The following is a 27,092-nucleotide window of genomic DNA, read 5'->3' as shown; positions in this document are numbered from 1 at the left end:
TTGAACGTTCAAGGCTCACTCCCACTGGAAAGAAGATTCCTCTTCGTATGTTTATTTCGAATGAGTCTGGGTACTACCTGGACTTCAATATTTACAGGGAGGTAGTGGACTCAAGAACAGGACAGGTATTAAAATAAAATTAGGCATCCAATGATGAACAGTTACTGCCTTTATATAATTTTACACGCAACAACAATTATTCGTGGTCTGTTCCCTTAGAATTGAAATTCCTGTAAATCGTTTTCATATACCATGTACAGGAACCGTCTTGCATCTCCCATTCACACCAACGAAACATGTTTGATTAAACCAGGCTCTAAAAGTTAAAAGAAATACAGACACGGCAAACTGAAACACAGGTTTTCACACAGGATTCAAATAAATTCAACATCTTTTGTAATTTGCGCTAAATTTGCAATCAACTTAAGTCAGTACGCAGCTCATATGAAGGAAACAATTGTAAATTTTGTTAACTAAGCAGCTTGTAAACATGTTTGGGCTATACTGGATAGCTCTTGCGCTGGTACTAACACCGTATTGGTTAGGGCTTCGGTTCACATATGAGAACGGTGATTTCGGCACGGTTCCTGCAACGGAGCGAATTAGCTAGGCCACGCCGATCCTCAGAGTGGATCGTCACATATCGGGTAGGTTTCTGTGCCACTCTCAGAGTGTTCATACTATTGCTGGTTTACACGTGACGTCACGGCGGCCATGTTGGTGGTCAAGAACAAAAGCATTTCTCTCCTCTGGGAACTAAAATTTATTTTCATGTAAATTCTTCGAGGAAATATTCTTTTGTTTTGACCCCCAACATGGCCGCCTTGTCACGTGGTTGCAAACCAAGAATACCGAATAGCTTTCATTTCGACACGCAAAACTACCCGGTATAGTACTACCCGGACGTTGTCTAGTCCCCGTAAGGCGTCTCTCGGTCAGTGCATTTCGGAGACGAAAACGCGCTCGGACCACGTGACCCGAAACGCATCGGCCACGCGCAATAATGAGGCCCAGGGACTAGGCAAGTGTAGACACAGCCTTAGTTGGCGTGGCGTTGTCCTATAGCGAGGTCCTTTGTAATTTTTAACAGATGGTGTTCGAGTCCTATGGCCAGAAACAGGGGCCTCACCATGGACTTCCAGTCAACACGCCATACGTCACAAAAGATCATTTACAGGTATTCACGTTCAAGGATTGTGTTAAAATCCTTTTTTACTGTTGTATTTACAAAGAGAAGCAGTTAAACACTGGATATGAAAAATTAAAAACGAGTGGTTTTCGCAAACAAAGCGAAACAAGCTGGCCTAAAAATCGTTGATTATCGTTGTCCTAAACTCTTTCCCTTTGGGAAACATTGAAACAAACTTGTAGGATGTTCACAGGATCTTTATCTTTAACTCCCCCGGTTTTATTATTTTTGAGGAATCCATCGCGACACCGCGTTGCATTTATTTTTGAAGTTTACAGTAATGCAGGGAACTTAAATGGGTATCTGGTCACCTCGCCATTAAACCATCTCGCCACCAACAAAATCACCGCAAAGAATAGAACTTAGCGTAGCGTTGTTTTGAACCTTCACGAACGGAAATAACTAGTGGTTGTGAAACGTTTCTGCCAGTTTTTTAATCTCTCAAATGTCAAAGTTTACATTCACAGAACCTATTAGTATACATGTATTTTTAGTATTGCCATTATCAACGCAAAGATCGTCAATAAGGATCGACATATTTGTATTTGGGTCGACTTTAAATTCGAATAAGTTTGATGAAACAGTAAAAATCGTACAAATAAGTACTCCTAGGTATTAAACTGTGTCAATTATTTCAGAGTTATTCGTTGGTGGCGAGTCGACGTCTTGGTGGCGAGATGAGCGTAAGTCCTTAAGTGTTGTATACTAAAAGACTCCGCTCACGATCACGTCGATGCGACAGTTCATTATTATTAGATTTAATCCTATTTTGGGGAGTTAAGTTGACCCATCACGTCCGTATAAGCTTCCTTGCGCAGCGCAAAAATTTGAGTCATTTCATTAGTGTGATTAATGGTGAATTTTGTCTTTTAGCTAAAACGCTTTGCAGCTCAATCACTTGGTACTACCTACGTGTACGATTTTCCCGAGCTCTTTAAACAGGTGAGAAGTGGTTTAAAGAAAAACTTTGCTTTGTTTAAAACTGGATAGTAAAAGATTGCTACCAAGAAAGAAAGCTGTTTAAGGGATCCCTTACAGGTCAAAATTATATTCAGGTTAAAATTTTTAACCTAGTTTGATTCTCAATTTCCTTTGTCTCCCAATTCATGAAAAAATGAGGACTAGGAGACAAAGGAAAATGAGAATCAAGCTAGGTTAAAAGTTTTAACCTGAATATACTTTTTACCTGTAACAGATGTTTTAGTGTCTTGCTGCAATTATCTCTCTTGATTCAATTTTTGTTGTCCTTTTTCCCTCTTACCATATCCAGACAAAGTTCAAACAAGTACACAACTGAACCACAACACTTGTTCGTACCGACTAACGCTACCGTGTACAACACAGTGATAATATTAAAAAATAATTGCAGCACTAGCGGCTTGTGATGTTTTCTACATAGTTTTGTACCTCGATTTGTTACACGGACGTATTCACGTTTCTGTTTGGAGGGTTCGTAATGTGTCTGTTGTTGTTAATTTTTATTTTTCAGGCCATTCTGAGGCAATGGAAGCAATGGTGCACCGAACACAAGGAAAAATTTAATCAGTCCAAAGATGTCGTAAGCTTGATCTTCATTGTTTTCTGACATCACCCTAACCTTAGTTAAACTAAGATGTTTTGCGTATCATGTTGACATGGTCTTGTTAACGTTTCTTTTCACAACCTTTGATCATTGTCTGATTCAGTGTCTGTTGGTATTTACCTTTTACAGTTAGTTTCATAGCTATTGCTTAAATAATTCCGGTGAAATCTTTTTTTTTCTACTGTAATTTATATTACTGTTCTTTTTTCTCCGTTGTACTGAGGTGTCTAGTTGTTAACGTCGTCTCACGCTTTATACAAAATATTGTTAATTGTTGTAAACTTGCCCCCTCGTCAAAACGCGCACAAGCCAAATTCCGATGGACAAGCATCAAAAACATTTTTGAAGGCAGAATGTATTGATTGTTAGTGTTGATTAAGCGGTCTTGATTGAATGTTTACTAGTTGCTTCTGAAGGCAAATTTTCGTTTGTTTGTTTTCAATTTCAGCTAAAAGTGACAGAGTATGTTTTGGATGAGAACGATCAACTGATGCCAATGAACCGACTGCATGGAGAGAACACTGTAAGTATTGGCAACATCTTCACTTTAGAACAGTAATGTAGGAGCTGGTAAGGTGTTTCCTCATTGGTCGCAGAAAGCAATAACACATCACATGACCCATTTAGAAACGAGAAGGAAACTGGGCCGACTTAACTGTCGTAACGACTTCTGGGATTGTTACTGAGGACGCACAGCTCAGCTATTGGCCCCAGTAACAGTCCCAGAGGTCTTTGCGAAAGTTAACTCGGCCCAGGTTCCTTTTCGTTTCTTAAGTGATCAGCTCCCCCAAGTTTTTGTCTGAATGAGATACTTTAGTTATAAAGATGGCACCCGTCTGTTTACAAAATGGCGCTTTGAGCAACGAGGGGAATGCAACGAGATGTCTGCAAACGATAATCTGGGCCATGTTGTTTGAAAGCCGAAATCCGGGTTTCTTTCCCTTTTTTTTTTTTCTCTTTAGAGCATCCTGTCATTCAATTATAGACAAAAAAGAATTAAACTAAATTTACTTCTATAGCTTTCATTTCTGAGTTTTAATTTGGCACTAATCCTAGGTTATCTTAACACAGCTTTGAGCAACTCGGCGCTGAGGTTTGTAAACGATTTTACGCAACACGACGGCAGGAAGAAGGGGACGGCAAAACGCTTTTGTGTGACAAACGTGACAGAGCTATTACTTGCGTGTTTTGGCGTGATCTTCAATTAAAATTAATTTTCTGGTCTTTACAAAAAGATCCGTGTAAAGGAAAATGAAGTTTGGCGAAAATTTATTTCAGACAAAATTATTGTCACGCTTGTCACACAAGGTTTGCCGTCTTCGATCCTCTCCAGTCCTGTTTCGTAAGCTCTCTAATATCAAATCTGAAAACGTCGGGCTTTACGTTGAGTCAATTTCCACCCTATTTGTCGTTTGCCTAAGACACGTAAGCATACAACGCGTCTGTTTGCATACAACGTCTCTTTCTGGTTTATTTAGATCGGCATGATAGCGTGGAAAATGGAGTGCGTGACACCAGAATGCCCAAAAGGACGACAGGTAAGCGTGACATCAGTTTTAACTTGGACAAACACCAGATGTTACATTCAACTGCAAAATATCCAATCTGTTTTGTTTTGTTATCTCTTGTTTCTTTCCGTATCTTTCTGTACCGATAGGTAATCGGACTTCGTCTCCCTTTTCTCCTTCGCTTTTTCGCCCTCCCCCCACTTCCCCTTTTTTCAGCCTGACACGCAGGCTAGATTGACGTCGTTTGTTTTCGTTCGCTTCTTTAGATCATTGTGGTAGCTAATGACATCACTGTTATGATTGGCTCATTTGCACCACAAGAAGATATGCTGTTCAAGGTACTCTTCATTTATGTTTGATCTTTTATGCTAACACCCACGCGAGGTGTCTTAGATCAAACGCCACTTGACAAATGTGCCTTTCGCTTGATCGGTTACATGTATGTACTTTATTCACAGACAGCATTACAAATTCTAGCTTAGTCGGAGACTTTTGGAAACCATTTGTTGGCTGTCTATCTTCGCGAAGACCTTAAAAGTAAACAGTGTCATGATGAGCGCGACTCGTCTTGAAATCAGCGTTCTTTTAGGTCCCTATTTGAGCGTTTCTATTTCAGCTTGCCCCTCGCATTTCGCTTCAGTGAGCACACCCAATGATACGAGGTCAAGTCTTGGGTGGATAGTTTTACACAAATCACTGTATTTTGTCACCCGAACCTCGAGTTGCTGTCTTTATTCTTAAGAGTGTGGGAGCGGTCTAACTAGCCCTGCTTAAAGATCATTCAACGTTTTCTTACGAGTGAGCAGATGGTTCCCATATCTATATTCACAACTTTAACAGTCAGTTGTCCACATTGGTTGAAAGCCAACAGCGAAAATCTAATGATACAGCCTATTTGAGGTTCAAAGAGAAAGTTGTAAAAACTATTTTTGGGAGCCGCTTTTATTCCTGAAGAAAGATACAATAGTCTTTTACAAGAATGGGCAAAGAAAGAGTCAAGTTTTCTAAGATACTCATCTCATACCTTTTTGAAAATCAGTCTAACATTCGTGCGGAGGTAACCTCTCAAATACTAATGGCGCGATGCATTATTTGTTTTAACACGTCGATTTTACTATCGTTGTAATTTCAGAGAGCTTCTGAATTGGCGAGATCTCAAGGTCTTCCATTTCTGTACCTCTCAGCCAACAGTGGAGCTCGTATTGGTCTGGCTGAGGAGGTGAAGCATCACTTTAAAGTGGCCTGGAATGATCCTCTTGCTCCAGAGAAGGTCCGATAAGTAGTATTTCATTGATTGTTATGGTTAAAAATTAATGCTTTATGCCACAATGCAAAAATGGGAACGAAAGTAGTGTCAGTGTATTCGCTGGGAAGTGCTTATTTGGGCCCTATAAAAGGGATACAGCCACATACACGTCACAACTTCTGGGCAGCTGGCCAAGTTGTTAGTTATCAACTTCGTGGTCGCAAATTTGAACGAGGGTGTATCCGCAACTTCGTTGCAAATGCATATACTGGTCAGAGAGGGCCTCTGGTTGGTAAGTCGACCGACCTAAGAACTGGACGATTGTTTTGAACATGAATGCTGAGTCATAAGCCCTACACGTTCGTAGTATTTGGAGGCATTGTAAACCCTAACTATGTCTCTTGTCTTTTGGGACAAGGCAGACGTGTAATTGAACAAATTGTTAGCAATCATAAGCTAAACATGAATGGTGTATTTCACTGAAACGCTGTAAATGATTTCTGTAGGACATCAGCTCCTGAGACGATTCTGTGAGTGATTCGGTTTTAATGTTCTTTTAACATTTGTTATCATAGGGTTTCAAGTACCTGTACGTTACTCCCAGTGACTTCAAAAAGGTAAGAGTGATTCTTAAGATCTTTCTAGCAGACCGTATCAGCCACTGAAACTATTGTGCGCCCATCTTCAAGCAATCAGCCTTTTTCCGCTGCAGTGCTTGCCTTGTTGCTTCATTTGTGTCCTGTTTCTTCCAGTTAAGTGCCTCTAACTCCATGCACGCAGAATTGATTGAAGACGACGGAGAGTCACGATATAAAGTCACCGATATCATTGGTGAGTGAATTGTAACCTTACATTCCCCTTGTGTTTCTTGCAGTTTTGTAAATAATTCAAAATTTACCCTTGTACTTCTGATAGTTTAGTTTTAACAAGATTAAAGTTGCGCTTCTTCTCTCATTTGGTGCGTAATGCTTGTTCTTCAAGGTCGTGATGATGGTATTGGAGTGGAAAATCTGAAAGGTTCTGGAATGATTGCAGGAGAAATGTCTGCAGCTTATGATGACATTGTCACAATTAGTCTTGTTAGTAAACTATACATTTTTTTAAGTCAATAGACCTCTTGTCACTTTGAACACAGTTTAGTCAGAACAGGTCAACTGTAATTCTCAACAGTTTTTGTACTTTTCTTAGAGTTATATTTAAGCAAGAGACCACACTTTCTATGGTTTTACCGGCGTGATAACCCGCGTGAGATGTTGGGAGAACACGAGAAAAGCTTGTAAATCACGGGCCGAAGGGGAGTGATTTACAAGCTTTTCAAGTGTTCTCCCAACATCCTAAGTGGTTATCACGCCGGTAAACCCATAGAAAATGTGGTCTATTGCTTTTATAAAATAACTTTAAGTAAACTATAAGTTTACTAGCACAATGACCCATAGGTTTTTAACCAATCACAACGCGCGTACTATCTTAGTTACTTTATAAAAAGCGTCTTTTGAAATCTGTTTAAAGTGGCTGTGTCACGCTCTTTGTTATCTTTTTTAAAAATAAAAAAATGGTGACTTTTGTTAGTTGAGACTAAAGTTAAGAATTGAAACTGTCTCCTGTCGTCTGTTGCCACGGAAGACAAGGGCGGACATGGAATGGAGCTTGAAAAAATTGGGCCAACTGTAAATGCCGTGCGTACAAAAATCGCCAAAAAGTAGTATGGTTAGCTTTACCTGTTTAATATCCTCTTCATAACTCTGCAGGAGCATTTTGTGTATGTGTAAAGGCATTAAGTAACAACTTCAGCGCTAAATTAACCAATACGTCACGCAATATCCTATCTGATATCCATACATAGTCCCTTTAAGCACTGAAGCCATTAGCTCTAGCAGATTCTAAGGCCGTTCTTTGGCTCTTAGAGCATTTCTTGCCGTTTAGAAGGTAACGTCTCACCTGGGAGTTATCAGTGAAACTTAAATTGAGAAATCACCCTTTGGTTTGTCATTACAGGTGACGTGTCGAGCAGTAGGTATTGGTTCGTATCTGGTTCGTTTGGGTCAGAGAGTTATCCAAGTTGAGAATGCACATTTGATTCTTACCGGTGCAGGGGCTCTCAACAAGGTGAATGAACTTAACATCGTGTTGTTTTGCTTGTAGGTAGTAGAAGTGTTGTTACGTTTAGTCTTAAACTGTGTGGGTGTTGTCCTACTTTAAGTATCGCTTCGATTTGGAAGTTAAAATAAATGGCTTAATAAGGTCCCCAGAAAAGTCAGGTCATGGTAGGGCAGGCCATAATTGTGTCGATATGCGTTGTTATAAGTGGTGAAGTAACCTGCGATGACCCTACGACCTTCCAAAGGAACCGTACCATCTTCCTTAAACTCTCACGAACACTCGTTCATTCTCTTCGAACCCCTTTGATTTGGGAGTAATACACTATCGAGAAAATAGCTTTCCACAAGTAACTCTTGTCAACCAGAGAGTAATCCAGTTATGCTATGATATAGCCACGACTATTTATTTCAAGCTTGTACAATTTTTACCTGTTAAACTGAGCGGATTATTAGCCTAATTATTGCGCGTCTTTTTGAGCTTAGGTTCTTGGTCGACAAGTGTACACATCAAATCTTCAGCTTGGAGGACCGCAGATTATGCACAATAATGGTACGATGAAGATAGGCAACTAAACAAAGAACAACTAGCCTTTTCCAGGCGTTCACATAGTGGAATGCGGCGCTAAGTAAGAAAGCGCGGAAAAATAAGAAGGAAGAGAAGGAGAGGGGCTCTCACCCCCTACCCCACGCCCTCGCTGTCTTTTTGTGCCCACATCTCTTCGCGCTGTCCCCACGCTGGAACGCCTTGAACAGGCTAACAAAGATCAATTTGCACTTTGAGAGTCGCAAAAAACAAAACCAGCCATAGCAGTATGCAATATATGCTCACGTGAGCTTATTTTAAAGGCCTCAATTCCCATGGGGGTCCCATAGGTGAGAGGTGGAGCAATCTAGACTAGTAACCAGAAGGTCATAGGTTTGTCTCCTGCAGGGAGAAGTCAGATGTTCTTTCCGAGTCGCCCGTCGTACTAACTGAGAAAGTATCTGGAAACTGAAGTATTTACTAATTCCGATTCGTATTACGATAGACAAAACGTCCCAATGCGTTGACTAACCAAACGTGACGTTTACTTGGCAAAGTAAGATCCATTAACTGAAACAACGAAACCAAATATCAAAAATTAAAGGCTTTTCCTAATATTCGTGGCAGCTGAGGTTAAAAACTTTAATGCTGGTAATTATTCTAGGGGTGACGCACATGGTAGTCCCGGATGATTTCGGAGGAATTTGCGCAATGATGCAGTGGCTGTCGTACGTTCCAAAGGTAAGAACTATGAGGTTTGAGAAGTGATGTAACGCATCTATTTCACGTCTTCCACCAAGAAAACAGCAGAAGGTGTAGGTTAGCCACGAAAATACTGAAGTGATTATTTAATAACGTAGATTAATTATGACGCGCAGGCGGTATAGAATATGTTTTGAGGTAATCTGATTTACGGGAGGTTTACGTAACAGATGCAGATACGCGCCAAATTGTTGTTCATCGCGGTTTACTGCCAATAGGAAACAGGCTACAACGATTTTGTTCATAGTTCCCCGAGATAAGTGCGGCACAACCTGTAAGACTGAAGGACTGTGAAGACCATAAGACTGTGAGGCTCGCCTTAAACAAACATGAAATAAGCATCAAAGCAAACTTGCTGAAAGTGTCAAATCACGTTGAAAAACTAAGGAATGTACAAATGTCATCTCACAAACTTGAATTATTTGTTTATACTTGGATAATATGCTTATAATTCGTGCTTCTATCTCTTTGCAGTGCAGAAACGGTCCTCTGCCAATCATTGAATCCAGTGATCCTGTTGACCGGGAAGTGGACTTTGTTCCTCCAAAAGCGCCGCACGATCCCCGACATTTCATCTGCGGGACCGTACATCCTGGTAAGAACTTCTAATTAGATTTTCATCATTATAGCTTGAGTTATGACTCCACAGCAGTTGATTCATTGTGTAATGCTAAGATTGTCATGGACTGAGTTTTTTTTTCTTTGCAGAAAACAAAGGTGTGTGGCTGAACGGCTTTTTTGACCGCGGTTCTTTTGTTGAGACATTAGATGGATGGGCGAAGACAGTTGTGTGTGGACGTGCAAGGTAGGGACCCGTTTAGCGAAATATTACAAAAAGAAGTGTCAGATCCCGATAAAGTTAAATGAGAATAGAATTCCTTCTTAGTCGCTTTTTCTCCTTCTAACTCAGGAGTTTTCGAACCGATAGTACATCTCTTGTGTTTTACTTTTTTTTTTTTCATATGTTTGCTTGTTTCTTGTTATCTAAGACTGGGTGGTATTCCAATGGGAGTGATTGCTGTGGAAACCAGAGCGGTTGAAGTTGTTATTCCTGCTGATCCAGGAAACCCTGAGTCTGATACCAAGGTAGGAAATTATAATTCCTTCATATTATTCCTAAAAAGGCCTTGTTGTTGGTACATTGACGCTCGTTAACTTGCTTTGCGTTTGTTGTAGATAATCACGCAGGCAGGTCAAGTATGGTACCCAGACTCCGCTTTTAAAACGGCTCAAGCCATCAATGATTTCAACAAAGAGCAGCTGCCACTGATGATCTTTGCAAACTGGAGAGGTTTTTCGGGAGGTGAGAAGAATTCGTTACTGAACATGGATACTGTGCTAACATTTAAGTAGTGAGTGGGGATACACAATAGAAAATTCCTAAGCGTGCGCGTTGAAGCTAAGAATCAGCGGTTTAACTTATCCCCAATCTTTTAGCCATTCAGAGCCTTAAAGCAATTGTGGCCAGAGATTTCTTCGACGTCTTTTTCCCATCAAGATCAATTAATAGACCACACCAGATGGGTATAGGTAATAGCATGATTTGTAGTGATATTCGGCATAAATACCACGAGTAATATTTCGAAATTGTTATATGTAATTTCACGAGCCGCTTGGCGAGTGAAATTTGAGACAATTTTGAAATATCACGAGTGGTATTTATGCCAAATATCACGTACAAATCATGCTATTATTTGTTTATACCACTACCCGCAAAAGGTTTGTAATTTTTACATGTAGGTATTTCAAATTAAGCTGAAATACCACTGCTCTAAGCCAATCAAATTGCAGTAATTTTTCATGTAGTAGTATAAGAGATGTAATATTCTGTAATTTTAATACTGATTTTATAACCTACAAAGGGCATAGATGTAGATGATGTTAGGCTCATAATAAATCTCTTCAGACAATTTTAAACTAACAATGGTGGGTGTAGTCTTTTACTCTCACTTCTGACTGAACTTTTAACGCTGATTATTTGTGCAAAATGTTGAACTCTTAGCCTATCGCCCCATTGGCTCGAATTTAGCATTAACTTTACTGGGGGCCAAAATATCTTTGTAATTCCGCCCCTGAGTAAAAGTAGGTCGCAAAAAAACTCAGTAATTACGAAAATTAATAACTTTTGTTCCACCATCAGGAATGAAAGACATGTACGAAAGCGTTTTGAAGTATGGCGCGTACATTGTTGATGCTTTGAGAGAATATGAACAGCCTGTGTTCATTTACATTCTCCCAAATGGAGAGCTAAGAGGAGGGGCCTGGGTTGTAGTGGACCCGACTATCAATCCTGATGCCATGGAGATGTACGCTGACCAGGAGAGTAGGTAAGGACAAGCGTCTCATTTTTCGACGGCTCGACCGGTCTCAGTCGCTCAGCCTCGTTGTCTAATGGTCTCTTAAATGTACTCAGCAAAACTGTCAAACTGTTTAAAGACGAACTAGCCTCTGTATAGATCTTATAATAAGGGTCCTGCTGTATACGGATTACACCAACAAAATAATTGTTTAGGCCACTAGTAGAACAGAAGACAAACCAAAAGGTTTGATTTGTAATCTTACTACATCTGGTGTTTATTTCTTAGGGGTGGAGTCCTTGAACCTGCTGGTACAGTGGAAATCAAGTTCCGTCGCAAGGATTTGGTGAAAGCCATGCACAGACTGGATAGCAAGTGCCAGGAAATTGCAAAGGCTCTAGCGTCATCAGGTATTAAACGAACATGTTGGTTTTGATAATGACGTCAACAACTTTTGTCTGGTTGCTCATTTGTTTAAGTCTCTTAGTAAAACGCTTCTTCCTAAAGAAAGTCAGATTCTTAGTCTTAGGTTGTGTAACATTTATCTTAATATCATCAATCATGATAGAATTAGCGTCTTTTGGTTTCCTTAGCCCAATATTTAACTTTCCCTTGAACGTTTTCCCAAAGCTCTTGAGGAGAGGAACCATTTTCCTTGCTCTCATAACTCTGTGGATGTCAACTTTTACCTTTTAGGACCTCGTTTAATCTGACCTTTATTTGACCTATGAATTGTCTTTTACTTTAGAATTGCCCGTAAAAGAACGCAAAACCCTGGAAAGACAGCAGAAGGAAAGAGAGGAGCAACTTTCGCCCATTTATCAACAGGTAATTCAACGTTTTCTGTACCTTTGCGGGCTCTGAATGGTACGCCTTAGTCCTGCTTGCAGAAATAAATCGGTTTTATATAGGTGGGCCAGACAATCAGTAGGATGCGTGTGTGTGGTGTTCCGTTTCTTTGCTTCCCTTTTAGCTGGTTTTTGTTTTTTTCTACAAGTGTTTTTTTTTTTTTTTACCACAATTTCTACCTCCATCTGATGTAAAAGAAGTCTTATGTTGCTTATTTTTATATATTTAGACATTCGAAGCCTTTTGTTAGCAAATATCATTTTCCAGAACTCTTAAAAAATGGAACGCGGATTGTATATAGTAAACGTTTTTTTTTCTCTGCAAGAATTTTAACCGTCGGCAAATGTTTCTTTTTTCCAGGTGTCGGTAGAGTTTGCAGACCTCCATGATACCCCAGGACGTATGCAGGAGAAAGGAGTTATTTCTGTGAGTATCTGCTGTTACAAGTTTTTGTCAGTTTTCTTTAAATAACAACTGAAACCCGTGTGAGTTTTTATGCTGAGGGGTACCTCGTACGTTTCTTGATTGTATCGTTTTTAGGAGGTACTCAAATGGAAGGAGTCGCGTCAGTTCTTTTATTGGCGTTTAAGGCGGATCTTAATGACGAGAGATGCAAAGAACAAGATCAGGAAAGCTAACCCGTAAGAATACTTTCATTGATACCCAGCTAAGATTTCTTTAATAGATGTGTACAGTATGTATTATCTTCATCGTCATTATGAATACACGAGGATGTTATTTCCATGGTTTCTGTTAGCGGAGTAAATAGTAAGCTCTTGTCCCGTCTCGAATAGCAGGGAATTCTCGGTTCACAACCATGCAACAAGGCAGCCATGTTGGGGGTCAATACAAGACACTTTTTTCTCGAAGAATTTACCTAACAATGGAGTTTATTTCCCAGGGGAGAGAAATGCTTTTGTTCTTCCCCGCCAACATAGCAAACGTGACGTCACTTGCAAACCAGCAATAGGTCATCTATTTCTCTCTTCGACTTTCGCGTCAGCATTGCACTGTGCGACAGAAAAATACCTATTAGAAGGGCTTATCAGGGTATTTTTAGTCTGCAGACTATCGTGTAAAGTAGTATAGGGCGCGTGTTTTATTCTGGTTTCTTTCCTATGAGACTTCTTGGTTTAGGAGGAAAAATTAACGCCAATGTTGTCGTGGCCCAACACCTGTTGATGTGCTTCCAGGTATTTTATCCCCGGGACAGAGCCAATAGCCATGACGTCATCAGTTTCAATGTTTACTTCCCTAAACTGATAGGAATCCTTGCTTGTAAAGAATGGGAGATAGGCATACGGTGTATACTACTTAAAGGATTTTGATCACATATGAGGGTAGGATCACCATGGTACAACTTCTTGTTGAGGTAGTGTGTTCTCAAGACGGATTGACTATTATCGCCAAGGTAACACTAACTAAACTGTTTCTTGTGTTCCAGAGATATTTCAAGTGCTCAGCTGTGTTCTATGCTGGAAAGACTGTTCTTGGAAGGACATGGAAATACCAAGGTATTTTAAATAGGATAATACGCTGTATCGGAATTAAACGGGACAGATTGTGATGGCTTGGCAAATCTTGCAATAGTATTTCTGGCTATTTATTTTGAAGAGTTTAAAGTTAATACGTTAGCCGTTGATGTGCACAATAAAACAAGGGGATATAGAGAAGCTTTTACAGGCTGGACTTACTATTGTGCAAGAGGGTGTTAGGTTTTGATAAACGAATGAGGTGTTCAAACTGATCTCTGTCTCTTCTGTCGAAGTCCTACCTGTGGAACGACAACAAGGCAGTCGTGGAGTGGCTGGAGAAAGAGTTGAAAGAAGAACACTCTGTTATTGACGAGAATGTGAAGTGGATCAGGAGAGACTGGGTCCTTAGACAGGTTAAAACGTAAGTGTCACAGACAAAGTGGAGACTATATGTGAAGGCCCCGTAGCTACTTCTGTTGACATAACAAGTCTGTGAATAGAACCAAGCGAGCTTGTACTGGGAAAACGGTTGCCAGGTGGACAGTACTAATAGTCCGTACTTTGTACTCCCATGTTGAGTGTGAAAATATGTACTTCAATAAGCAAACGCGGGGATGTATTAGATGAATAAAGTCGTCGTTCTTGTCTCCTGTTGAAGACCTGTAATAAACGGACACTTTTGGTTGTAGGCTCCAGCTGATGATGGTAATTTCATTGTCCTTTGGACTATTTATTTCGTCTATTCATTGAATTAAGCGAAATTTGAAAGTCATGTGATGATCATGATGAGAATTTTATCTTTACGCGAATGAAAAGAAAACACCTTTTTTATGAGAAATAAATTTGTTTTATTTAACGTTACGTGGACACACACCATTGGGATCAATCTTAAAGTGTCTACGTAGAGGTGTTCAGATAAGCGAGGTTGTTATATTCGTCTGTCATTGAAACCATGAAAAAGTGCCCCTCTTACGGCAGTGTCCATTAGCAGAGGTTCCTCTAGGGCATTTCTCGTCGTAAAATATATCTGGTGTGAGCCGTCTTTTATTCAAGAATGTAACTGTGTTGCACTTTGCCCCTACTTCGTAAAAGGCTTAGTTTTATTCCAACTATAGTTAGTTATACTTTACTCACTGTGTTAGACGTATTGGATCAGTTGCTAAGAGGTTGTTACCGTTTCATCCAATGCAGACTTGTCCAGGAAAATCCTGAGGTTGCCATGGACTCTATTGTGCATATCACCCAGCAAATGACTGCTGCAAAACGGGCCCAAGTCTCCAAGATTCTGGCTGCAATGGATTCTGGTAATGCCGTAGAGAACTCTAATGGTGACTCTGCGAGTTAAAGTGAATGCTGGAATGAGGAGAGCTAGCTTTTGTCTCAGGCTGTACATCTCATCATGGTGGGATATTGATCTGCGGCAGTAATTGATGTGCAACGCCGGAATCCAATCATTAGTGAAAACGCCCTCGTGGAGGACACGAGAACCGTTAGCTTACACTGGAGACAGTAGAAAAAGAATCCTATTAATTCTGCTGTAAATGCACTAAGTCGGGTCGCCATATCACTGATATGTACGACGGAAGTCTTCGGACGTCTTTCACCAACGTCATAGATTCTCATCTCCCGTCAAACTAAGTTTGTAGGCGGCCCTGTGTACGTGTGACGTTTATCGTTTTGATTGGGTAAATCGGGGAATGTAAGGGTTTTCACTAAACTAAGGGAAATATTTATGAGGACCGTACAGCGATTTTGTTAAAAACTAACTCAAAAATGCATCTTCATGTCTTTATTCCCATTCTCCATTTTTGATGTGGGTAACGTGTTTTGTATCCTTTGAAGTGAGACCGTCTCTCGAAAGTCCCCGATGCCTTTACGGGCCCAAAGGGAAATTTTCGCAGCAGAACATAAACATTAGAGTTGTGGGTCCGAGCTCACAATCTAGTCCACTTTGCATTATTAACAGATAGTTTTATTCTATTACTTAGATCTTAAATGTCAACATGCAAACATAAAGCAGGGGATTTTCGAGCGACGCCCCCAATCCTCCCCTTCCCCCTAGGGGAGGTGTATTAAGGAATTCCTTTGACACAGTCATTTCGTATTTAAGGTATATTGGGAGGGTTTATAAAAAAGTGAACAAAGGCAACTCGTCTAGATAAATGAAGGGATATTGACAATATTTCATTGGAATGATACCGGGCATAAACGTAAATGAAAACAATTTTTTCCAGACATCGGTTGAAGTAGCTATTCAAAAATATCTGTCATAACCACATTTCGTAGGTACTATATTTTTTACCTTTTTTTCTGTTTGTACATGGTACTGACAGGAATAAATGTTCGCTACTTTTTCGAAAACAAACGTCAATGAACACAATCGTTTTTATTTAATTTGTTAATCTTTTAAACAATTTTGTACTTTTCCACATAACCCTTACCTAAATAATTTATGTATTGACAAATTATGTTGAACTAAAAAGCAGAATGTAATATTATATTTGAATGAATAAAAATATTCGAGTTGAGTTGTGAGTATTGTTTATTCGGTGTAACTAGTCTGAGTGTCCTTTGCCTTGTGTCTTACTTTTTTTTCAATTTGTTGGTCGTTTGGAGGTATGTGCAGGGGTGTCAAACATCTACAACATTGTTCATGCAGGCGTCATTTTTTTCCGCGCTTCACGACGTTCCTTGCCCGCTACACGCTTGCCTTGGCTAGCCTGAAAAACGCGAAAAATGAACGGCTGTTCTGCAGGGTAGACATTTCCTCCCAACGGTTACTTGTCGTTTCACTACACGTTGTTTCGCGGAAGAGTCTTGTCGTTTCAGTTAAAAAAAAAAAATTGGTTTCAGCGATGTTGTTAACTATACGTAATATATAGGCTGAAGTTTGTATTCATTGCGCGACATCGAACTTCTCAAGACCGAGTTTACCGTCTACAGAGGTGCAATGGAAATCTTCATTCTTAGGAATCAAGGATATATAAAACAGCCTTCAGCGTAGTCTGCTTGCGCTGTTTACTCCATTCCTGAGTTCTTCCCTCCTTATCGATACTAATTCTTGGTTAACAAAAGCTACACTTTTTAAAGTTTTATTAAGGTGATTCCCTAGTAAAAGAACCTAACATAGATTGTAGATGAAACTTGGTAAACTGATGTAACAAGTCAAGAAGATGATAAAAAAGTAATAAAAGGAGGGGGTCACCGTGCTCGTTTTGACGTCACAATGCTGACAAATACGGCTATTTTGGACCCTTTGACAAAAACCGCGCGCAGCCCAAAACACAAAAAGGAGAGATGTTTTTGATGATGCATGTGGTATTGCACAGAATTTGACTTAAATGTATTGTTTATCCACTTATGTACCAGAAAAATGCCTTTTAATGCTCTGTTTTTACTTTACGCTCCAAAGTAGAATTGAATTGGACACGCGCTATTCGACCCGTGATAGCTCAATCCGTACAATTTAGTAAAATTGCCAAAAAACTGAACATAGATTTGTGCCAATTTTTTTCTCATCGAAAGGAACCACTGTCCCTATTAAAATCATGAAATAAAAAAAGGGGGTCACCGTACTCGTTTTTGCGGTAGAGCTGCAGAAAGTGCGCACCAAATGCATTTTCTCCGATTTTTGAGAGAGGACTGGGGCGAGTTTCAAAATAGAATGTATGTGAAAGTCGGAAGAAAGCATTAAAAAATCCGTTTTTACAGAATTTACAACGAGATATCACATTTAGGACACAATGTGATAAGGAAAGCGTTAAAACGAAAATCAAAGTGAGTAAGTACAATTTAAACATCCACTATCGAGGTTCTCCGGGCCATGAGGAAGTCGAACTCAGCAACACGCGTACTGCTTACGTTATGTACATTCCCAACACATTGAGTCTCACCTCGGCAAGAAACAACCGCAAGCAAAAATTCCAAGAGCGTTTCTCTTCAGTCAACTTCATTTTAATTATGTTACTTTACATGCTCTTTTTTACGGCGGCCATCTTGTTATGCGCAGTAAGAGATGCGCAGTGCAAAACCAGAGAATCACCTTAAATTGATTCAACTAGGCTTCACGGCGGAGAAGCTTTACGAGTAAGTAGTACGAAGAATTGACAAAATGTTTACAGTACGTCTTTCAGGTGACTCTGCTCTTATTAGAGCCTTTGATGTAGGAAAACAAAAAATGCTTTGCAGCGAAACGACCGGACTCTCTCCCGATTTTTACAGATGCTTTCTGCAGCCTGATCTTGTTCGCCTCTCTTTTATTATGAGCTAAGAGCGTTTCAAAAGACAACAGTTAATCGTCATTCCTAGATAATGGACGAGGTTTCTGTCCGCAATAACAAGAGACACCAAAAGGTTTTCAGGGCTATGTCAATGACGTGATAGGAATCTTTAATGACCGACGTATTAAAATTTATTGCGAGCTTTCTATTAAGCCCAAATATGGTCTCGGTCTGTGTGGAAATTTTCCATTGAATTGACAGTCGACTCCCAGTAACTCGGATTTAGCGGGGCTCTCGGCGCGAGAAGCGCACGCAGCGGAGCACCATCAGTGAGAAAATTTGGTTTCCAATGCATCCAATAAATTTTGGGCCTGAGAAAATGGTCCGTACGTACGTCCACCCCTTCATGTAAGCCGGGCTGAAATTTGGCATTTCAACCACCCGCGCATTTCGACGGTAAATCGCACAGCCACCGGGACCTTTAGAGATAAAAAACTACAAAAAAGCCATTCTTTTTTTTCGACTTAATTTTAATGTCTACATTGACGTGGATAACAGAGAAAGGGCTAGAGACAGAGAGATAAAAAACAAAAGAGACCAATTTTGTTGGAAACATGAAAATTTTATGGCGGTGGTGAGAATATGAGAAATGCTAGCGGCCACCAAGGTGAAAAAGAGCGGCAGTGAAAAAAAAGTGAACAGACGGCAAAGAAATATACATAAAAAGTGTACTGCACGTGCAAAGTGGTTTCTTTTTATTATTATTATTTTTTTTTTTTTGCTAATTAGACCTACTGATTTTTTTGGCTGTATTTGTTGCTGTCGCCGCTTTGCATTACACGATTTTATATTTTGTTTGAGTAAATTATAGATACTAACGAGAGCTTCGCTTTTAGCCCTGGCTAAATCTTTATGTTACAATAATAACTGGAACCTCGCCCTAACTTGAAGAAACTTTCGTTTCTCTTCAGATCCTTTTCTATAAGTGTACAAATCAAAACAAAAAGTGTACTGCAGTCCAAAACATTGAATTTATTTCAAAACAGCCGTGTATTCTTAACAATAGCTCCACTCTAAGGAGCGCAACTCGTAAGTTACTGTAAACAGTACATCACTTGACAAAGCAGGCATTTAATCATAAATGTTACAATAAAAATAACGCACACCACTCTTCTGCCACAGTTTTGTTATTCATTACAGCATGAGCTCCATGTCAACTAAATAAAACCGATCTTGTTTAACAGCCCGAGAAGGAGGGCACTTCCTGGTATTTTTATTGGACTGGAATTGTTCCTCGTCTTTTCAAACTTTTTTGTTGTGTCATTATATACAATAATGAGCAACAGCACGAAACTGCTATTGGCGCACCCAAAGCCAATCATGGATTTATGACGTCATGACACAAGTCTTGTGTTTTTTTATTCCTTAGTTGCAATGATTGCGTAGCATCTTGGAGACTTGACAGGATCAAATAACCTGACAATAGACGCTGACTTGAAACCCTGATGAGAAAGATATTTCAAGAGACGATAAGTAAAAGCCACAAAAACGTAAGTGTGTCAACCATAGTCAAGAGCCATAAGCGATTATAGCTCCTGCTACATGTATAATGTTGTGATTCTAACAGAAAAATAAACGCATAATAAAGGCAAACAAACAAAATATGAATGAAGGGAAATAATTTCAAAATTTGTTTTCACAAAAAAACGCAACAAAATCTCATAAAAAAAGACGTTATGTCATGACATAAACAAATACAGAGAATCCAGATGACGGATGTAAAAAAGTACCTCTTCGTGTAAGTAGCACAACCTGTCCAGGAGAAACACACTCTCAATGCACGGGGCAATTGCCGCCCTCAGCTGTCAAATAGAAAAGATGGAGAATTTACACAACACTCCACCACTTAAGCCTGACAAAAAAGCCGACAATTCGCGACACCACTACTGGTTTCCCCGCGATATGGCTTCTGAGAAACGAGCGCAGAATCTCCATACTGATGATGCGTCACTATCCAGTTCTGGATAGTACTTCTGATTGGTCATGCTGCATGAGAAATTTACTTCAACCTATCAGAAGCACTACCCAGATCTGGGTAGTAACACGTCATCGGTATGGAATTTCTGTACTCGTGATGGCGTCATGAAATGTTGGCTGTTTTCTCAGGCTACTCCACCACAAGTTCATAGGATGTCTTAAAAACTAGATGAAGAGACGCCATCAAGAGGAAAAGATTCCTGGAATATTATGTTTCATCTCGATTAAAACAGGCCCGCTATTGGTAACAATTGTAATAAAAATCACCATTTGATAGAACTGGATTCTGGATTCCATGCTGTGGATTCTGGATTCCAGTCTTATTTAGTGGAACTTGGACTACGGATTCTAATCGTTAGGGGTATTCCGGATTCCTTGAGCTGTATTCCGGATTCCAAAGCCCAGGATTTCAAATTCAGCAAGAAAAAATTTCCCAGATTCCCTTACACGGGGCGAATTTGAAGCGGCCAAATTCTTTTGTCGTAGAGTACATGTCCCAGGTGACAACTGTTGCTTGTCACAAACTGGTTAATTTAGTTGCTGACCTACGAACAGACTCCCTTTTTCGAAAGAGGAACTCATGCTAGTCAAACGGTAGGTAAAATATCAAGAGAACTAACCTGGTGAAAAGCATGCAGCTGGTTTTCGTGACTTTTAAATCTTTCGTCATATAGTTCAACTTCTTCATCTGACAGCTATAAATTCAGGCAAAGAGAGTTAAACAGTGTGCAGCACCGGTAATATGTACTGTTTGTTACCGTATGTGACAATTATTTTTACTTTTCTACAGAGTTACGATCAAAAACCACCAAATTAATGTATGGCGCATAATCATCACTAGAACACATTAACTATCACAATGGCAAAACATTTAGATATAGGTGACAAACAAACAATCTAAAGGGAAGTTCAAACCTCGCAAATGCGGTCCTGCAAACCAAGCTTGTTCAAGCATTTATGTACATACTCCTTAAAGGTTTTGCATTTTGAGCCAGCTTTACCAACATGCAATCCCCTGAAAATAGTTTAATCACAGAAGGAAAGTTATACAATATAGTAGCCTACATAGCTAGAGGAATTGTTTTTTCACGTGTGAGAGTTTTGGTGGTGAAGTCTCCCGAGATAATTATTCTCTGCACGGCTTCGCAGCTCCTCTGCCAAACTTTGCTCACGCTAACGATGCCGCCCATTGGGTAATCTAATAATGACGATGATGAGGAGGACAATAAAAATGACAAGGACAATGATACTACTTATAATGATAATAATAACATGATGAAAGAGTGCTTATTTTCATGTGTCAAACAGTTCTGTTAAATGTTTAATCTAGTATACACGTACTCTTAGCTTTTTAACAAAAAAGTGTTTAAGTACAATATGAAGCTTACAAACCTGCCATCCAAGCCAAACTTTTCCTTTAAAATAACCTTTAAAGATCAAATAGAATGCTAATGAAGTTTTACATTATCAGGTACAGTGTACACGTTTGTTTCTCTGGTTTGTATAAAGTTACATTTTCCTCTGATAAATAAACACTAAGGATGATTTGTATGACCTCATACATCACACATTTTTAAGCAACAGCTGGCTGGTTTAAATAATTAATATATGCTTACTGTATTAAGGTAGTTTAACCATTTTTTTTTCTGCATACAGTAAGCAGACACTTATTGAAACCAGAGAGCATTCATTTAAGGGTATGGGTGTCAACTGTCTGCTTCAGGGGAGGTAGAACAAAGACTACAGTAATTAAAGTGATTAAAGTTTTAAGACAAACCAAAAACAAATTAATGTTGACTTTATTCACCTGTAAGATTGCTCTGAACAGAACACTAGGAGGAGGAACCTAAAGACCAGAAAATGAAACAAAAGTTATCCTGATACTAAATCTGCATGAGAGAAATGCAACCATCATAGACATAGTGTCTAGGTATATACCCTGTTTAAAATACTTGGATGCCTTATTCTGTGACCTTGATTCATTTTGCTTTGCATACAGAATTAGGTGTTTTTTTTTTCAAAATGAAATCATGGCATTAATTTTTTTTTCTGTAAAAAAAATACTTGGCACCACAAATAAATACAGGTCATCACCTCTTTACACTGCCTTCCAGTCCAAAAAGACACCCTGTTCAAGATGCTAAATGTAAATGATGCAACTGAATACTCTGTTGTAAGACTCAAGATCCTAAACTCCATACCCTGATCAGCATCACACACCCTATTAGGTCAGATAAGAGATGCCCCCCCTCCCCCGCCCACCCCAACACAATCTCGGCTATGGCCTTCAAACACTGTATGGGTGGGCACTCTGTGGATGGAGAGCAAGGCTCATAAATGTGTAAATTCAATGTGCAATATTGTGTTAAAAATATTGTATGTGTGACCTATTTCATTCACTCTAACTCAGACAATAGCTTTTGGCACAAATTAAGTGAGTACAAGACATACTTTTGCTTGAAAGTTAAACCCCAGTGTTAATTTAATTTTAAAAAAACGTACCTTTGATTCAGAAGAAATTCTATCTGCTGCCTGAAAGACAAACAATGGCCTGCTTAAGACTGCTCACTGTATTAAACAAACAAGTCTCGTAACAAAAGAAAATGACGTTAAAAAATTGTTAATGCAGAAGAAGAAATATTTTAATAGTTTATTCAAATATTCTTTGTTAAAAGTTCTCTTGCTGTATATCTCATTCACCTAATGACTTCAATTATTATTTTAAGTAAACCTATTTAATAATTATTTCTCATTTAAATTCTGTACATTTTGAAGTGTAGTTGATTATCAGCTAATCATACTAACATGGTTGTGTAACTGTCACATACAAACAATCAAGTAAGACAAATTTCCGTACTGGTAAGTATCTAGCGCTTTCTTAAATTGTTTTTCCATAAAAGGCTTACATTTATACCAACAGGGGAACTATACTTTACAAACACTAAGCTAATTAGAATCAAAACTACATTGTAAGCCACTCAAAATCAATTGCATTCAATAAATCATAATAATATAATAATAAAATAATCTTTATAGAGGAAATTCCCATCACATAAAGTGGTTTTCAGGGAGGTCCTCTGACTGAGATTAAATAATATTAAAACTACTAATAACAATCAAATCTAAAAAACTAGTGGTTATAACGTTAAAAGGCTAAAAAGGCTAGACAACTAAAAAAGGCAAAAAAAAAAGTAATAAAAATACAATCAGACTAAAACTATCGGAACTACAAATACTATATAATACTAACTATCGGAAAAACAAATGCTAACAACTTAAAAGCCAGGATAATATGAAAATTTACAAACTACAATATCATGATATAGGTTAATGCAACACCTAAAATGATCTAGCCTGCACAGCAAGCATTTGTGCTTGAGTTACTGCTCTAGTAGTTCCAGCTTTTGTGCATCAACTCAAGCAGAAACGCTTGCTACACAGGCTAAAAACTATCAACTTGCATGATTTCAAGGGACATTTGAGATCAATGGTATAAAATGGTACCCATTGTTTACCTGCTGAGCTACCATGGTAGCATTTCTGCTCACATGAAGTTTGAAGGGCTTTAAGAACTGGCTCATTGGAAAACCTGGATCATCTAAGACACAGTTAGCATCAGATCCTGCAGAGAATATATTATCAAGAAATTGAGATGTTACATCCTTACATCCTGCTCACAACATCTCTACCTCCTCATAGAAAAAACATTTGCCAGTTCCTTGGCATTTACAGGACAAGAATAAGCAGTGGACACCTGCAGGGGGTATTTTGTCTGTATTCTCTTTTTTGAGTCTGCAAAAATATTGCTATTTCATCTTTGTTGTAACTTGGAAGTCCAGGGACAAAATTATTAAATAAAACGAACCACACTGAACATAACAACTCTAGTTCTTTTATTCCCCGTACTCATTCTGCACAAGCGCAGTGATGTACATGTAACACGGCTGTGACATAACTCCACATAATGTAACACAACTATCAGGAAACAAACTCACGATATAACAATCTTAAAATACAATATTCTACCATCTTCCCAAGCTGTGTACTGCCAAAACAGCTGGCTGCCACTGTGTTTGTATGACATCAATCATTCAATAATTTATTATTATTATTATTATTATTATTATTATTATTATTTATCTTTATTATAATAATTATTCAGTGGCTCTGCCAATCATATGGTTACAAGAAATTAGCTGGAGAGATTTAACCAATCATAATTAAAGAAAATATAGTAATTAAAAGTGAAAGTACTCAAGATTGGAACTGATAATAGTTACTAAACAAATTGTTAATTTTACTGTAAACTGCACACAGGATTAATTCTTACCAAATTGTTGTGACACAAGATGATAACAGCATCCAACTACACAAATCAACTTCACCGATGGTTCATTGACAAAGATTCTCAAAGCCATTGGAACTAAGTCACCACATGTGTGCAATCCAACCAAGAATAGTCCATTTGATACTGCAGAAGAGTTTCCATGAGAATACAGCAGCTCATCAAAGAGCCTTTTCAGTTCTCCACTGGCAACAAATGACTGATCAACAAACCCAGTTACAGGTAGGAAAGAATTGGAGTTTGCACTCTGTGACTGTTCACAACTGGTTACCGCTCCATTAGCAGGTAGATCTGAACTCTGTTTCTTCTCACAGTAGTTTTCATCCCTAGAAATATTTCTCACAAGTACATTCTTGTGTTGATGTTGTCCACATTTTGAAAATACTAAAGGGTCACAAGTTGTATCCATGTCACAACATTCAGAAGACAAGGGTATTGAAGAATCAACAGAAATTGTACTATCTTTATGATCAGTTTCATGTTTTGAGCATAATGGTAGAATTTGTCCATTATCAGTGAAATTGTTCTTCAGTTTATTAAAATACAGATCTTGTTTGTTGTAAATGTCACTTTTCTGTTCCAAACCACCAGAGTTTTTATCATTGCCAATACTAACTGATAAACTGCAAGGACATTTTGAGCAAGAGTCCAAGTTACTGTTTCCCAACATAATTTCCTTGTCAGATTGGCTGTTTGACATTTTTAATTTTTCACCACATGATTTCTTCACAAGCCCATTCCATGCTTTTAAAAGCTTCTCATTTCTTTTCACTGCATTCTGTGTATTGCTTAGTGAAGAATCAACTCCTACAACTTTTAATCCATACTGCAATGCTAAGTTCTGACTGAGATAGCCTTTCCCACTGCCAAGATCTAAAATCTAGGAAATTAAAATAATAACACTCAGACCATTAATGAAGCCTACATTTTATCATTTACAGTACATTTATAATAATGTACCATTTTATGGTGACAAAGGAATTTTTATGTGATCATTTTTTTCTTTGTTGCTACTTTTTTTGTTGTGGTTTGTTTTTCAGTTTTGTTTTAAAATGATTAGAGACGTGACTGGTATATGCAAATGTGGTACATTAACATATACTTGCATATTCCTTAGACAGGTATGCAGATATGCCAACTCTCCCAGATTATCTGGGAGTCTCCCGGATTCAACACCAATTCAATTCCGATTCAATCTCCCGGTCTGTGCTTTAATTTGGAATTTATCCAATTTTTTCCCAAAATTCCAATTTTCTTTGACTCATAGTTTGGTTCCTGGGGCATTTTGGCACATATTTCATCACTAACAAAGATTATTTTGGCATTACGTGAATCATAAAAGCCAATTATGAGGGTCTGTACATCATGTAAGACTTCATGTAATGTCCTAAGCCATTCCCATGTGATAAATTAGGGACTGGATTGAGTCGTGCTTATCGGGGGTCGGGGTCGGGCTCAGGGGGCATTAGTCACTGATACTCAAAGTGGGGGGGGCGGGCAGCAAATGAGAGAGTCTCCAGATTTTAGATTTCCAGAGGTTGGCATCTCTCGGTATGTGTTTTACCAAACGGTGACAATGCCAGATTTTAGGTCTTCAGAGGTTGGCATCTCTGAAGTAAGAGCATTCTTGCAATTCAGTGAGATACAATTAGTGTCAATGTATTCTATCTGTTGCTTCTTACTAGGCTGAAACTGACCTTACGAACGTTAGACTGCGTGGCCATCCTGTGAACTACATCTGACATAACTTCCACTTCATATGATTTCTTTGGACTCATGATGTGTGAAATAAAATCAACCTTGAGCTCACTTGAAAACTCCTTTGCGTCTTTTAACCAAGAAAAGCTTTTAAGCTGCGCCATTTTTGCCTCGTTGAGGAAATTCTTTAGATGGTGTCCAACATTATCAAAATTTTCGGATTCATCATTACAAGCTGTTGGCAAAGATGCGAGTTCTAGCGGTGAAAGCGATTCCAAATCTCTCCTAATCTGTGGCGGTAGAAGAGTTTCCCAGTGGTTTGATGTGAAGTAGTCCACCATATGAGCATCCATTAACTTTCTTTGAGTTCCCAAGTAGTCTATAACGTGTTGAAAATCCCTTAAAAAGAGTTCAAACTTCATTGATTCACTGTCATCCTCGGCCGCCATGTTGGAATTTTACTTGTCTCCAGGGCCTATGCTTTTTGCGGCCTACACTAAATTCCATCCGCCAAACTGACGTTGACACATTAATGATTCGTACACAAAGTAGGGTTAGGGTTAGGGTTGTATATTTAAATCAAACCACTATTTGTCACCAACTCCTTGGTGGTGTAGGGGTTAGAGTGATGCACTCCAGATCGGATGCTCCGACTTCGCATCCTACTCATTCTATCCTGAATTGTTTTTTTCCTTAAAAATTGAAGACACTTTGACTTTTATGAACATTTCATCAAGAAACTTCATATAAGAAAAGTGAAATGTCTTGTGAGAGGAGGATGTCAGTTTGGTGGATGGAATCGAGTGACGACCGCTTTTTGCCCAGAACCTCGAACCTCTGGACAAGACGATTGCAGACTCCTGCAGGCAGAGCTTTGATGAGTTGTCACTATGGTCACAGAAGCATGCTTCTGGTTGTCATGAATAGACCTCTTTAGCTTGTATGTACAGATCATGTGCCAAATAACTTTTCTTTAAATTTTTCAAAAAAGCCACACTAAGCAACCTCGGAAACAAATAAATGGCAAACACTTGTGATCATAGCCTGTGTGGCAGTGTTAAAAGAGGAAGAGAAAGGGACATTCTAAATACCAGATGTTATTGCAATGATGTATGAAAACGAAAACGAATCCACTAAAATATCAGACACAGCTCTAAATCATTTGTATCGTCACTGTATGCACACGCAGTTTGATTGAGAAACCAAAATAGCGAAGCGTGTGCGTGGAGTCCTGGATCACTTCCAATTATTTTTCCTTATAT

General features: G+C 38.9%; 2 protein-coding genes across 6 annotated transcripts in view; one reads left to right on the top strand and one right to left on the bottom strand.

The window, feature by feature from the left end:
- Nucleotides 1-16,058, top strand: part of LOC140935419 (acetyl-CoA carboxylase-like) — a 62,637-nt gene extending 46,579 nt beyond the window's left edge. For 3 of the 4 annotated variants that reach the window (XM_073384971.1, XM_073384970.1, XM_073384969.1), the window contains 26 exons: nucleotides 14-125; nucleotides 1,091-1,177; nucleotides 2,063-2,131; nucleotides 2,679-2,747; nucleotides 3,220-3,294; nucleotides 4,250-4,309; nucleotides 4,546-4,617; nucleotides 5,412-5,549; nucleotides 6,101-6,142; nucleotides 6,278-6,356; nucleotides 6,507-6,604; nucleotides 7,521-7,631; nucleotides 8,108-8,174; nucleotides 8,812-8,888; nucleotides 9,384-9,504; nucleotides 9,618-9,714; nucleotides 9,899-9,995; nucleotides 10,086-10,212; nucleotides 11,050-11,236; nucleotides 11,495-11,616; nucleotides 11,955-12,034; nucleotides 12,416-12,481; nucleotides 12,596-12,696; nucleotides 13,500-13,569; nucleotides 13,824-13,951; nucleotides 14,722-16,058. In XM_073384971.1, the coding sequence (XP_073241072.1) occupies nucleotides 14-125; nucleotides 1,091-1,177; nucleotides 2,063-2,131; nucleotides 2,679-2,747; nucleotides 3,220-3,294; nucleotides 4,250-4,309; nucleotides 4,546-4,617; nucleotides 5,412-5,549; nucleotides 6,101-6,142; nucleotides 6,278-6,356; nucleotides 6,507-6,604; nucleotides 7,521-7,631; nucleotides 8,108-8,174; nucleotides 8,812-8,888; nucleotides 9,384-9,504; nucleotides 9,618-9,714; nucleotides 9,899-9,995; nucleotides 10,086-10,212; nucleotides 11,050-11,236; nucleotides 11,495-11,616; nucleotides 11,955-12,034; nucleotides 12,416-12,481; nucleotides 12,596-12,696; nucleotides 13,500-13,569; nucleotides 13,824-13,951; nucleotides 14,722-14,875 (2,506 nt within the window). In that variant the 3' untranslated portion in view covers nucleotides 14,876-16,058. Of the gene's footprint in view, nucleotides 1-13; nucleotides 126-1,090; nucleotides 1,178-2,062; nucleotides 2,132-2,678; nucleotides 2,748-3,219; nucleotides 3,295-4,249; nucleotides 4,310-4,545; nucleotides 4,618-5,411; nucleotides 5,550-6,100; nucleotides 6,143-6,277; nucleotides 6,357-6,506; nucleotides 6,605-7,520; nucleotides 7,632-8,107; nucleotides 8,175-8,811; nucleotides 8,889-9,383; nucleotides 9,505-9,617; nucleotides 9,715-9,898; nucleotides 9,996-10,085; nucleotides 10,213-11,049; nucleotides 11,237-11,494; nucleotides 11,617-11,954; nucleotides 12,035-12,415; nucleotides 12,482-12,595; nucleotides 12,697-13,499; nucleotides 13,570-13,823; nucleotides 13,952-14,721 lie in introns of those variants that run through there. The other variant, XR_012165202.1, reaches the window with a different exon arrangement.
- A 2,612-nt stretch (nucleotides 16,059-18,670) lies between these two features.
- On the bottom strand, nucleotides 18,671-26,284 carry LOC140934000 (probable methyltransferase-like protein 25). Of its 2 annotated transcripts, XM_073383688.1 has the most exons (10): nucleotides 25,830-26,284; nucleotides 24,118-25,012; nucleotides 23,303-23,409; nucleotides 22,290-22,319; nucleotides 21,595-21,633; nucleotides 21,180-21,214; nucleotides 20,703-20,802; nucleotides 20,408-20,482; nucleotides 19,541-19,612; nucleotides 18,671-19,252 (listed from the first exon to the last, which is right to left on the bottom strand). In XM_073383688.1, exons 1-10 carry the CDS (start codon nucleotides 26,277-26,279, stop codon nucleotides 19,169-19,171), a joined length of 1,887 nt encoding a protein of 628 aa, XP_073239789.1. In that variant the 5' UTR covers nucleotides 26,280-26,284; the 3' UTR covers nucleotides 18,671-19,168. The 2 variants fall into 2 exon arrangements, 1 of the variants encoding a protein (XP_073239789.1); XR_012165103.1 differs by lacking the exons at nucleotides 18,671-19,252; nucleotides 19,541-19,612; nucleotides 21,180-21,214.
- Nucleotides 26,285-27,092: the final 808 nt, after the last annotated feature.

This window comes from Porites lutea, chromosome 4, assembly GCF_958299795.1.
Source record: "Porites lutea chromosome 4, jaPorLute2.1, whole genome shotgun sequence".
Taxonomy (NCBI): Eukaryota; Metazoa; Cnidaria; class Anthozoa; order Scleractinia; family Poritidae; genus Porites; species Porites lutea.
The sequence above is the reverse complement of the archived record's forward strand: the minus strand, read 5'-3'. Positions and strand labels throughout refer to the sequence as shown.

Excerpts from the sequence above, each read along its gene's own strand:
- LOC140934000 (XM_073383688.1), bottom strand. The coding sequence starts at position 26,279 with ATGGCGGCCGAGGATGACAGTGAATCAATGAAGTTTGAACTCTTTTTA. Across the intron at positions 21,215-21,594 it reads TGTTCAGAGCAATCTTACAG|GTTATTTTAAAGGAAAAGTT; the intron begins GTGAATAAAGTC and ends TGATCTTTAAAG. Across the intron at positions 20,803-21,179 it reads AAGTTTGGCTTGGATGGCAG|GGGATTGCATGTTGGTAAAG; the intron begins GTTTGTAAGCTT and ends AACTATTTTCAG.